Source organism: Elaeis guineensis, chromosome 6 (assembly GCF_000442705.2).
Source record: "Elaeis guineensis isolate ETL-2024a chromosome 6, EG11, whole genome shotgun sequence".
NCBI lineage: Eukaryota > Viridiplantae > Streptophyta > Magnoliopsida > Arecales > Arecaceae > Elaeis > Elaeis guineensis.
The window spans coordinates 15,503,266-15,515,165 of NC_025998.2; the positions used below are offsets into that span (position 1 = coordinate 15,503,266).

At 39.5% G+C, this 11,900-nt stretch overlaps 1 protein-coding gene across 1 annotated transcript; it reads left to right on the top strand.

Annotated features, from left to right (window-relative positions):
• Positions 1–3,571: 3,571 nt before the first annotated feature.
• On the top strand, positions 3,572–7,702 carry LOC105047117 (uncharacterized). The gene is made up of 3 exons (XM_010925928.3): positions 3,572–4,382; positions 5,147–5,682; positions 6,613–7,702. The coding sequence occupies exons 1-3, from the start codon at positions 3,617–3,619 to the stop codon at positions 7,579–7,581; spliced, it is 2,271 nt and encodes a 756-aa protein (XP_010924230.2). The 5' UTR covers positions 3,572–3,616; the 3' UTR covers positions 7,582–7,702.
• Positions 7,703–11,900: the final 4,198 nt, after the last annotated feature.

The following is an 11,900-nucleotide window of genomic DNA, read 5'->3' on the forward strand; positions in this document are numbered from 1 at the left end:
TCTCCTGATGAATCTGAGAGGGAGATGGACGGTGTCCGCGGCCGCTTCTCCTTCCTCGCTCGCTCCAGCTGAGAAGGAGAGGAACACTGAGACCGGTGGGTGTCACGCCGTGGCCGCCTCTCCCCTTCTCGATGGGAATGCTGAGACGGCTGCTCCTGAGGAGGAGACGGAGACCGACGCGGGTGTCGGCGGCTGCTCCTGGACGGCATCGGGTGCGCCATCGATTGCTCCGTCGATGAGTGCGGCAACCAGATCGGTTGTTGTTGAGGGCTTTTGACTGCATCCATCAGCACAGTCATCTGCCGCACGATCGCCGCGATCTGCGTCTCCGTGGTCACCACAGGATGCAGAGAGCTGGGTTCCGCCATGGAGGGTGGAGGAGATGCCTCTTTCCGGTGGGAAGAGTGCCTCACCGATCTGGTGGCTCTCGATCGCTGAGCCCTGATTCTTGTCATCTCGAAAAAATTTTCAAGCTCTATGGAGGTCGTGATCCCCCTTACCTGGCGTGCCAAACCTGTTGCGGCCAATCCCCTCATCTCCTAGTCGTCGGGAACGAGCACCTGCAAGAGAAGTCCACACTGACCGGAGATGCCTCCGGCAGGGACCCTCCGACGGTCAAGTCAGAGAGGAGACTAGGCAACAGTAGAAAAGAATCAAGGGCTCAGTGGGAGAGAGCTAGGGAGAGAGAGAGAGAGAGCTCAAGAGCTTAGGAAGCCTCCTCCTTATGAATACTGTTGCCTTCCCTGTTTTATAGTAAAGCGCGGCGTGGTCCTGCCATTAATGGCGCAGACAACCGGAGAGTTGTCAAATCGCCGGAGGCTGTCAAAGTCACCGTGGACTGACAAGTCACCGTGGGCTGTCAATCACTGGGGCTGACCTATGTCCTTGGCAGGATGATGCCCCCAGGGCGGCCACGCCGCATGTCCTTGTCAGGACAGCAGCTTATAGCAGTTGTACGGCGTTTGGGGGAGCTGACCGACCATACGTCGGTATTCGACTGCGGGACGTCGGGTGAAGATCCGAGGATACCGTCGGCTGGTCTGGCACACTGCGGGAGTCGGACGTCGGCTGCCACCCTAGTCCGACAGTGAGTCGGTAATCTGGACTCTGCTGCTCGGCTAGTCGGAAACAGAATGGATCTGCCCGATCGACTCATCTTCGGTCGGATAATGTTTGCAGCTACTATCGGCAGTCGTCGGTCGGTATGGTCGGTAGAGTCAAATGTCGGTCGAACATGCCCGAAGATGAGTCGGTGTAAAAGAGATCGATCGATATATCCCAACATAGATCATCTGTTATATATATATATATATATCTTAAAGCATTTTAAATTCTATCGTTCAATGCCTGCACAGATCTAGAGCAAAATAGGAATGATCTGATGATCGATGGTTAGGAATGAAGGTGTGAAGGATACCACCCTCTTGACCTTGCCTCCGCAAAGTTGGATCGCGGCCCGCACTTACTGATGGCGAGCTCTTAACCGCCGTATGCGCAAAATGAACATTTATTTTCCTGTAGACTGGGATGCCCCACACCGCAAGCATTAATTTCTTGCACCCGTCCACGCACGGACACGGAAAGAGAGTTTTATGCTTGGAGCATGAACTCTTTTTCTTCAATTCAAATATATATAAACTGTCTGGACATTTTTTTACCGCACAAAACCTTAATAATGAATAATCATTTCAACGTTTGAATTCATCTTAAGTTTTGAATCACCGAAATTGCATCAGTACTTTTATTATTTTAAGATCGATAACTTGCATATCTATTTAGGATTTCTTGTGTCTTTTTATAATACAGAGAGTCCTAACAGTTTTTAAATTTCACTTGCAGCTCTAATTAATCTATTCTAGATCAAATTTCTTATTTTTCTATCATGCATCAATGGTTGTCGAGAAAGTCTTGACCTTTAGATCTGAAAAGTTTTATGGTCATGGATTCTTTAAGTGATAGAAATAACTTGAAGCTTGGCTAATCAGTATACTTGACCTCATCATTGTCATTAGAAAATGGCTATCTTATGATATTTTTTTCTTCTCATCTAGATCAAGATCTTATTCTAAATCATATGAATCCTCAAACATTCCTCCAACCGATAAGTCACTAGGATAAATTAAATTTCATTGTAGGTTTAAAATCCTTAGTTGTTTTTAGATGACACTTATGAAACCAATAAGAAATATAAAACTACTAAAAAACTTTGAATTACCCTAGAGGATACTTATAGTTAGAAATAATAAGGGGTTATATATAACCAATATAGGGTTAAAAACTTTACAAAAAAGCTCTAGAAACTTTGGAGGGAAGAAAAAATTTGAGTTTCCCCTCCAAAATCTCTAACACCAGGCACTTGATCTAGCTAGCCAATGTGGTTTAGTCATGGACTACATGATAGAAGGCACTGGCTTAAACCCCTCTCATGTCCCATATTCCAACCTTAATGTGGTTTGCATGGGTAGTCGCTATTGCATCCTTTGCATGAAAGAAGGATGCATCACCCTTTCCTCCCATCGGCTGTTGGATCATCCGTGGCACAAAACACAAACTGCTCCAAACTCCGTCAATCATCTACTTGGATGGTTGATAAGCACGAAGGAAGGTGTATCCTTCTTTTTCATAAAGGACACAACCTGATAATATGTTATCCATATACATTAATTGGAAATTTATAGCCATCAGCTATATCTCAAACCATCTCGTTTGACACGACGATCACATTTGCTAGAGTGTTGATTGCTACGATCATATTTGTTGCTGGTTTCACTGTCCGTGGAGGGTGCATAGTTGATGATCATCCAGGGCTTCGGCGCAGCAGTTCTAGCAAAATGGGTACGCTTCCAAGGTGTTCTAGTTCGCATGCCTTTGCGTTCATCTTCGCATTCGTATCCCGGTGACCCGCAATAATTTGGTTGGAGCTATGTGACGTGAAAAGCGTTGCCATCATCATTGGAGCCACGTGGTTGGAACTATGTGACGTGAAAAATATTTTTTGTATAAATATTTCTTTCTAAGTTGATTTCTATTTTATATCATCATCATCGTATAGTTGACTAGTCGCGTTTGATGGTAATATTACAGTCATTAGACATGCAAGCAGAACCATAAAAAAATATAATAATTTCTTTATGAAGCAGCTGCAAAAGTGTCATAGAATAACGGGTTTTTGAATAAAAAAGAAAAGAATTTCTCTTAAAAGTCCCTTCTAGATGCATGTTCCACGAGGGAAGATTTTTTTAGGTAGTTTTCACAAAACTCGTCCACACATGGTGTCTTCTTCGCAATTATAAAAGGATGAGTTTTTCGTGCCCAGGCCCAAGCCGAGCGTTAGAAGTCGCCATCGGGTGCATGTCAATATGGGATTTATTAATCTTATTTGTCTTCCACGAGATTCGCGGTGCTTGGGTCAAAGCCAAGCAAAAGCTGAGGACCCCAGTCAGCATATTGGGAAGGTCGCAATTGGTCCCTTACTTGCCTTCCGCGACGGAGGATATTTTAAGGTAGCTTTCAGAAAACTTGTCTACGCACAGCATCTCGTTCACTTATAAGAGGATTAGATTTCCTGACCCAAGGGCCCAAACAAAGCAGAAGCAAAAGCATCTGCACGTCCTAAATGGATGAGGCTAAAGCAGCTGTCTTTGGAGTACCGGCAGATGCTTTGCCCATTACTACGAAAATTGTGCAAACAGATTCCAATCTTAAAGATACTCGAAGCGAAATCCAACCCCTACGCACAACCATGGATCTTGAATTGTGCAAAGAAGCAAGATCAGGAGACAAAAATATTCTATGTAACTTGCTTCCACCAGAAGATGCATCTTCCAAAGATCCGACGGAGGAGACACCGGAGGGTGCTGCAATACAAGGAAATACCAGCTGCCTCCTCAAAGTTACACCAGAGGAGAACACGGCCCTCCATATAATTGCTAGTCGAGGACATCTAGAGTTTGCCAAAGAAATCTGTCGGAGAGAGATATCTCTTTTAACGGCACCAAACAAGAGGCTTGACACTCCGCTGCATTGCGCTGCAAGGGTTGGAAATGTTGAGATGGTTTCCTACATCATCAAATTAGCAACAGAGCATGATAAAGAAAATGAAGTGCTAAGGGCGACAAACAAGGAAAATGCCAATGCTTTGCATGAGGCTGCCAAATATGATCGTGTGGATGTGGCCAATATACTGATGGAGAAGGATCCTGAACTAGCATCCATGCTGAACTGCTTCGAAATGTCTCCCCTCTATTTAGCCATGGCGTCAAGATCTCTCAAAGTAGCCAAAGTCTTACTCCAGTTTTCCTATTGGAAGGAGGCTTCTCCAAAATCTTATGCAGGTCCTAACAAGAAAACGGCATTGCATGCAGCAGTTCTCATGAGTCGAGGTAATTGGGCACTCAAATTTATGTATCGGTCTTTCTTCCCTCCCTTTTTATTTTTTTTATTTTTATTTTTATTTTTATTTTTTGGGAAAAGGTAACCAAATCACCACCATTTCATGAGAAGTATGAAACCACCATTTTATTTAGGAAATGATCAGAATATGAAACAACAAAGGCTATAACAAAGCAAGATAACGCCCTTCAGGGGCCAACCACTTTACACATCCGGCAAAACAAATCTATATCACTTAAAAAAGTAATAAGAAAATCACAGAAGAGAAAAGCTCAACCATCATAGGAATCTTTCCCTCAACCTCAAAAGACCCAGAAAGTGGGAAATAAGCAAATAGTAACCACAATTGGTGACTGGGAAGAAGATAGATCCTAAAAGATCGGCCCAAAAATTTAAGTGGTTGGCGGGATTAGATGTGGCCGATGGATGCTAAGACATCTCCGTCGAGTGGATAAGCTTGGCCCCCTTCTTAGCTTGTGCTGTTCCTAACAATTTAAGCTTATCGAAGTCCAGCGTGCAACTTTCTTTGACGGTAACGATGTACAAGCTCCTTTGTAATTAAATGACAAATTTTGATTTTTATATTTCCAGTGTTTTGGTGATGATTTACCATTTGACTAAATATCTTAGCAGATACATAAGCAAAATACAAAGCGAGCACATGCATGGAATATAATATTCTGTCTTTTAATTTGTGCGAGTACCATGAATATTGTAAGTACTCACGATACCTTTTATGATACTTATGTGGTAGAAATTACACAAGACTTATTGCAGCGGAAGCCAATGCTCACCAAATATGCTGATTTGTTGGGGAGAACTCCTCTTCATTATGCAGCTTCAAATGGTGATCGTCATATGGCAAAGTTATTATTAGAGCAAGATTCCTCTACAGCCTACCTAGCAGATGCCAATGGCTTATTTCCTATACACATTGCAGCTAGTATGGAAAACATTCCTGTAGTTGATCAGATTTTAAAACACTGCCCGGATGCAGATGAATTATTGGACAAGGGGGGAAAGAATTTTCTTCATGTTGCTGTTAAATGGAAAAGATTAGATTTGGTCAGGAAAATTATCTCAGAGAAACCGGCTCTCAGGAAGCTGTTAAATGACCAAGATAACAATGGGAATACGCCGTTACACACAGCTGTTAAAAACAGTGACCAAGGGAGCGTGCATTTTCTTCTACGGGACAAAATCGTATACGTGAATATTATCAATGATGATGGCTTCACCCCTCTCGACTTGGCTTATGAAAAGTTGGATGAAGACCTGCCATTCCGGACGGTAAACTCTTAACGACCTTGTACATGTTTGGCTTGCTAACCAGAGAATATTGTCACCTTCTAATTTCTTTTACCTTCAGCTACAAGGCAACATACTTTGATTATTGCACTGCTACCAATTCACATCTCTTTCTGGGAATGCCATATTTTTGGTTACCTTTTGGATGTCAACCAATACTTGATACTAGTTGCTTTGATATCTGGGGCCAGTGTATCCGTCGATTTTCAGATTTTCACTCACATCAGCAGTATATTGGGTTTGTTAAACCCTTATGGATCTAATGAACTCCATTGCCCTATTTATTGATTCAATGGAGCAACTGTAATCCACTTTTATATGGCGTGCCACAGATCCCCTTCTATTTGGCACAGTCAGATCATACATGGCACATTATCTGCTATCACAGGGCCTTTGTTATAGTTATATTCTTATGCAGTCCTTTACAGCAAGTGTGTTATGGGTAGCCATTTCTCCTCATGGACTTGGTTGGAAAATTTTATTCTCTTATGGATCGCCTTTTGGATTCATCAGCTAGCTCCATCTCTTCTATTTACTTGTTTGGATGCTCACATTACTGTTACAACAGTACCAACTTCTTCATGTCTTAATTTTGTTACTGTGGTGTAATATGTTCCAGCTGCTTCTTTTGGTTCCTATCTGTGCCTTGTATAGTTTTGGGTCTTGCATTTCTTACCAAATCTATGCTTTTTGCACACAGTTCCAGCTCCCTGTTATCACTGTAAATTACCTTTTTATTCAATGAAGTACTGTCTTTCTTTACCAAAAAATCAGAATTTTAATAAATAAATTAATAGTATCGTCAAGTCTGGATGCTTACTCATAGGAGTGTATATGTTAAGCAAACAATAGTATTCTCAATCTTTCAACTGATCTCTCTTTTTATGTTCTAAAATTGTTCTTGTACTGTAGAATTCAACCGAAGTTTGCATTGCAAGCTGCTTGGCTTCAATAAAGGCTTGCTCCAGTCCGCAAGAATTGCATGATTTAGAAAGCGGTGAATTATCCAGTGATGAGGCCAAAGAGAAACCATCCGGCGATGATATGTTTCAAGAAAGATCATCTGGCAATAAAGCTAAAAGGAAACCATCAGCCAGCAGTAAGGCCAAAGGGAAACCATCATCCAGTAGTAAGGCCAGAAGGAAACAAGCATCCAGCAGTAAGGCCAAAGGGAACCCATCTGGCGATGATAAATTCAAAACATCCCATCAGAAAAAGAATGATAGGTCCAAAGAAAATTCATCCCGCAACGAGGGCGATGAAATCGGGAGACAGGTGAATTTAGCCAGAAATCTCGGGATCGCTGCGGTGTTAATTGTTACGGTCACATTTGCTGCTGGTTTCACTCTCCCCGGCGGGTACATAGCTGATGATCATCTAGGCCGTGGCACAGCAGTTCTAGCAAAAGAGTATACCTTCAAAGTATTCGTCATCTCAGATGCCTTGGCATTGGTGTTCTCCATCATAGCCACATGCTGGCTCATGCATGCTGGAACGTCGATAGTTGATAAACATAGTCGTAGACGAGCCCTTTCTTGGGCAATGCGCTGTCTGTGGGCGGCATTTGCTGGCATGTGTACTGCATTCGGAATGGGTATATATGTAGCATTGGCGCCCAGCTGCAAGCGTATCAGCATTCCTTTATGCATCGCGTCTCTGGGAGCCCCTATTTTTGCTCATGTGGTGGCAAATTATAACGTCTATAGGTTGCTGGGAACAGTAAGAATCAGGCAAGGGTATAGACAATGTATTTGGCCGACCATACACCTGCACGATAAGAAACGTCTTGCTCATTATTCGCAGCCCAGTAGACATGTCATTATTTTTCTGCTTCTCACATTTGGCACTTATGCCATCGTTTTCCTATCAGCGATGCTCTAGGTGCGTAAAATTCAGAACCATTTGAAGAAGCGGTTGTTAGCATGCGCGGCTGACAAAAGTCCAAAGAATAGCTTGTGTATTCCGTGGGGAATAATATTTTAATTAGTTTTTATATTTCGTACTTGTAAAATTTTCTATCTCTGTGCTAAAAATATTAGCTTTCTTGGAGCTGGCAATAAATGTTTGTTCTCTTGCTCTCTTGCAAATATAAAGGAGAAAAAATTCTCTCTTTTTCAACTTGACTGAGCAGAGATTACAGCTGCACTGGGTTTGAGATGGAATTAAATGATGAAGACGTGACCTTGGCACCGGATCTACAGGTATTCAACTGCTACTATTCCATACTGAGTATTACTATGGCATATATTTTGATACCAGCACACGATGTGAGAACACATCGAATTGCAGTAACTTATCGATATGCTATGATAATGTCACCCCCGGATGGTTTGGTCATGAACCAGCTAATAAAAGGCAATGCCTGGGAGATCTTTTATATTCTGATTTTTTAAACTACTCTCATATTAAAATAATATGATTGTCCGTATGTATAAAAAAAAAATAAATAAATAAAAAATAATATCCGTATGTAAAAAATAAATAAATAAATAAAAGATAATGACTTGACCTCCACTAATGTTGCCTGATACTTGCCCGGCTGGCTGGTGTGGTTTGGCCATGGACCACCTGATAAAACGCATTTACCTGAACCCCTCTCATGTCCACAAAATTCCTATCCCAGCTTCGTTTGCATGGGTGTGGTCACGGTTGCATCCTTTGCACAAAAGAAGGATAAAACCTCCTTCCCACCTATCAGCCATTGGATCATCCACTACACAAATCTCAAACTGCTTCTAACTTCATTATTCATCTATTTGCATAGATCTCAAAAGGAAAAGAGGATGGTCCGGGAATTGATGTGCATGAAGAAAGGTTTATGCAACGTGTAGTCCATAAATCTTGCAAATTTATAGCCATCATCTATCTCTCAACCCACCTTATTGGACACAATGATGCAATGAATGATAACTATCTACTTTAGAGATGGTGACATGTCTTGCATCCACAGATGCAAGGCCATCTATAGCGCAAAACATGCACCATAGAAAATCCAAGCTCACGTGGGAAATCATTATAAGCATTTGACTAGCCAAAGGTGACGATGAATATGATATTATAGTAGCATCACATGCAGGCAAAATAATGAAAATCACAATAATTTTCCAGCAAAGTAGCTCCAAAAGTATGACAAAATGATAGATTTTTTTAAGCAAAAAAAAAAAAAAACAAGAAAGAAAATCCCTTAAAATCGCTTTTGAGGAGCCAAGATATTTTATAGTATATATTTCGTACTGCAAAGAGCTGCATACTTATCGATGGCCAACACATCATCTGATGAAGTACATGATTGGTTGACAGGCATTCGAAGGCAATAAGCCATGCATGGAATGCAACTCGATGTAACCTATCACATCCCATTTGACAGCTATCCATCTCCATAATGGATGATATGGCAGCCATCAAGCGACATATAGTCCTCTACGGTGCAAAATTTGCATCGCATGATCTAAACTTGATTTTGGGCATATGCAATATAAAACTTAAGATCCAGAAAGATCACCAAAATTGATGTGGATCATTATGGCCATTGCAGATAAGATAAGACAAGGTCTAGAAGAAAGATTCACCATATTAGAAAGCTAAATCACATACTTAAACTTTAAAAGGCCATAACTTGAATATACGATGTCCGATTGAGATGATTTTCTCTTCTTTTTTGAAATTGAGTATCTTTTCAAGATCTATAACTTTGGATCAAACCCTTAGAGGACCACAGGCTAAGATTTCATTATTTGGATCTTGAAATGGATTGATCAAACCAAAATTTTTCTTTCCAAAAAAGACCTTGACAAAAAGTTTTTTTTCAAGTCATGAAGAATTAGGCAAACAATAGAAGATAAAATTTATATAGAAGTCAAGATCTACCTCCTATAAAATTTTAATATTTTTCATTATTTTTTATATTAATCATGCTTTTTAGAGACTTAGTCCTATTCAAACTAAAAAAATTAGGAATCTAATTCAAATTTCTCAAAGAAGAACATCCTTCTACAAATTAGAAAGTTCTTCTAGAAATTAAGAAAAGAAATCCTACTCAAATTGTGTAAAGATGACCTCACTATTATAATTGAGATGATTTTCTCTTCTTTTTTGAAATTGAGTATCTTTTCAAGATTTATAACTTTGGATCAAACCCTTCGGGGACCTTGGGCTAAGATTTCATTATTTGGATCTTGAAATGGACTGATCAAACCAGAATTTTTCTTTTCAAAAAAGATCTTGACTGAAAGTTATTTTTCAAGCCATGAAGAATTAGGCAAACAATAGAAGATAAAATTTATATAGAAGTCAAGATCTACCTCCTATAAAATTTTAATATTTTTTATTATTTTTTATATTAATCATGCTTTTTAGAGACTTAGTCCTATTCAAACTAAAAAAATTAGGAATCTAATTCAAATTGCTCAAAGAAGAACATCCTTCTACAAATTAGAAAGTTTTTCTAAAAATTAAGAAAACAAATCCTACTCAAATTGTGTAAAGATGACCTCACTATTATAATAGAGGATATGTACCTTAGTTTGTAAGGAGAATCAATGAAAGCAAAAGAGACTTAAGTTCTACTTCATAATTCTTCTCTCTTCTTCGAGCTTTTTTTGGAAGATTCAAGTTGAGCAGGCTGAAAAAATATTTCTTTTCTCCAATCAAATGAAGTTGTATCAGAGCCAAATTTCTCCAAATTTATGTGAGTGAATTAGTGGCAAAGGCTCATTCTTCAACATCTATTGGATTAAGTTGGTATCAGAGTATTAGGTTCTCAACATCTGTGGAGCCTTAATTTATGTTTCAAATGTATGAGCAATATAAGCAATCGAGAGAAGGGCACCTATCTATGCTTCAAGTATATCGAAAGATAAAAGAAAGTATGATTGCTAGTTCTTCATCGATGGATGATGAGATGAAAGGATATCTCATACAACTAAAGGAGATGATTGCCCAACTCACCAAAATCATCTCCAGATTGACGATGCCTTCAGCATAAGCACAAGCACCTATTGCGAAGCTATCTCCTGCATTTGGAGATAAAGATCCTTCATCTAATAAAGAGGATGAGTAACCTAGATGTATGTAAAATCTTTCTCTTCGACTATTCAAAGTTGAAGCTCAAATCGAGATTTCCATATATGACAAAACTGTTGATGAAAAAAGACTAGATAACTTGCTAGACTAGTTAGAGATATATTTTACTATCTATGGATACTCTAGTATCTAGAAGGTAGGTTTTGCCCCTTTAAAGCTTTCTAGCAATCTCTTATTCAGTGGAATTCATCCATGAAAAATAATAATATTTTCAATATGATACGAACCAAATTCAAGGACATAATCAAGAAATAGTTTTGTCCAGTCAGCTACAAGGAAGATCAGTGGATCAAGCAACAATATCTTCGAAAGAAGTATGATCATTCTATCTAGGACTACATCACCGAGTTTCACAAATAAACAATCTTCCTTAAAATCACCATCAATAATTATGCAGGTTTCATGAAGTATGTTAGAGGCCTCTATGAGAGAATCTAAAAAGAGCAAAGCTCTTCCAAGTTGAAGACATCAATAAAGCCATCATAAAGGCCATGAGGATTGAGGAGAAAAATAAGCCTAGTAAAGATAAGAAGGGTGATAAGTTTAGGAAGGACAATAAAAAGTCAAGTCAAAATAGGGAGTAGGGTAAGAAGCAATCCAATATAACTTAAAAACATTATTATGATCATTTCAATCTTCACGGGCACATTAAGGAGAAATATTAGAAGCTTCATCCCAAATTAAAGCTAAAGTGGAAGAAGATGAAGGATGTTGACTATAAGAAGAAGAGGAAGGCAATTGTCAATGTTGTAAAGGTTGAGGAGCTTTCCAAACTCGAGCAAACAAACTCCAAATTGAGCTTGATGGCGAGAAAATCTGATATAGCAACTGAGATATATCTAGAGGCATGAGAGGAATCCTTCTATTTGAAGATCCAAGTAAAGCAGAGTATTATCGAGGCTATTTTAGATCCTGCAAGCTAGAAGAATTTCAATTTTGAAAATCTATTTTAGAAGATAGGATTGTAGACCAAGCCTCATCCATATCCTTATCCTATCAACTGGATTTAAAATATTGACTGAAAGATCACCAACCAATATACCTTCAGTTTTGCCATCATTAAGAGATATATTGATGAAGTAAGTTTCTTTCACTGCAAAAATTTATACATTTAGCCA

Coding starts and splice junctions, on each gene's coding strand:
- LOC105047117 (XM_010925928.3), top strand. CDS start 3,617: ATGGATGAGGCTAAAGCAGCTGTCTTTGGAGTACCGGCAGATGCTTTG. Junction 4,383..5,146: donor AGCAGTTCTCATGAGTCGAG/GTAATTGGGCAC, acceptor CTTATGTGGTAG/AAATTACACAAGACTTATTG. Junction 5,683..6,612: donor AAGACCTGCCATTCCGGACG/GTAAACTCTTAA, acceptor CTTGTACTGTAG/AATTCAACCGAAGTTTGCAT.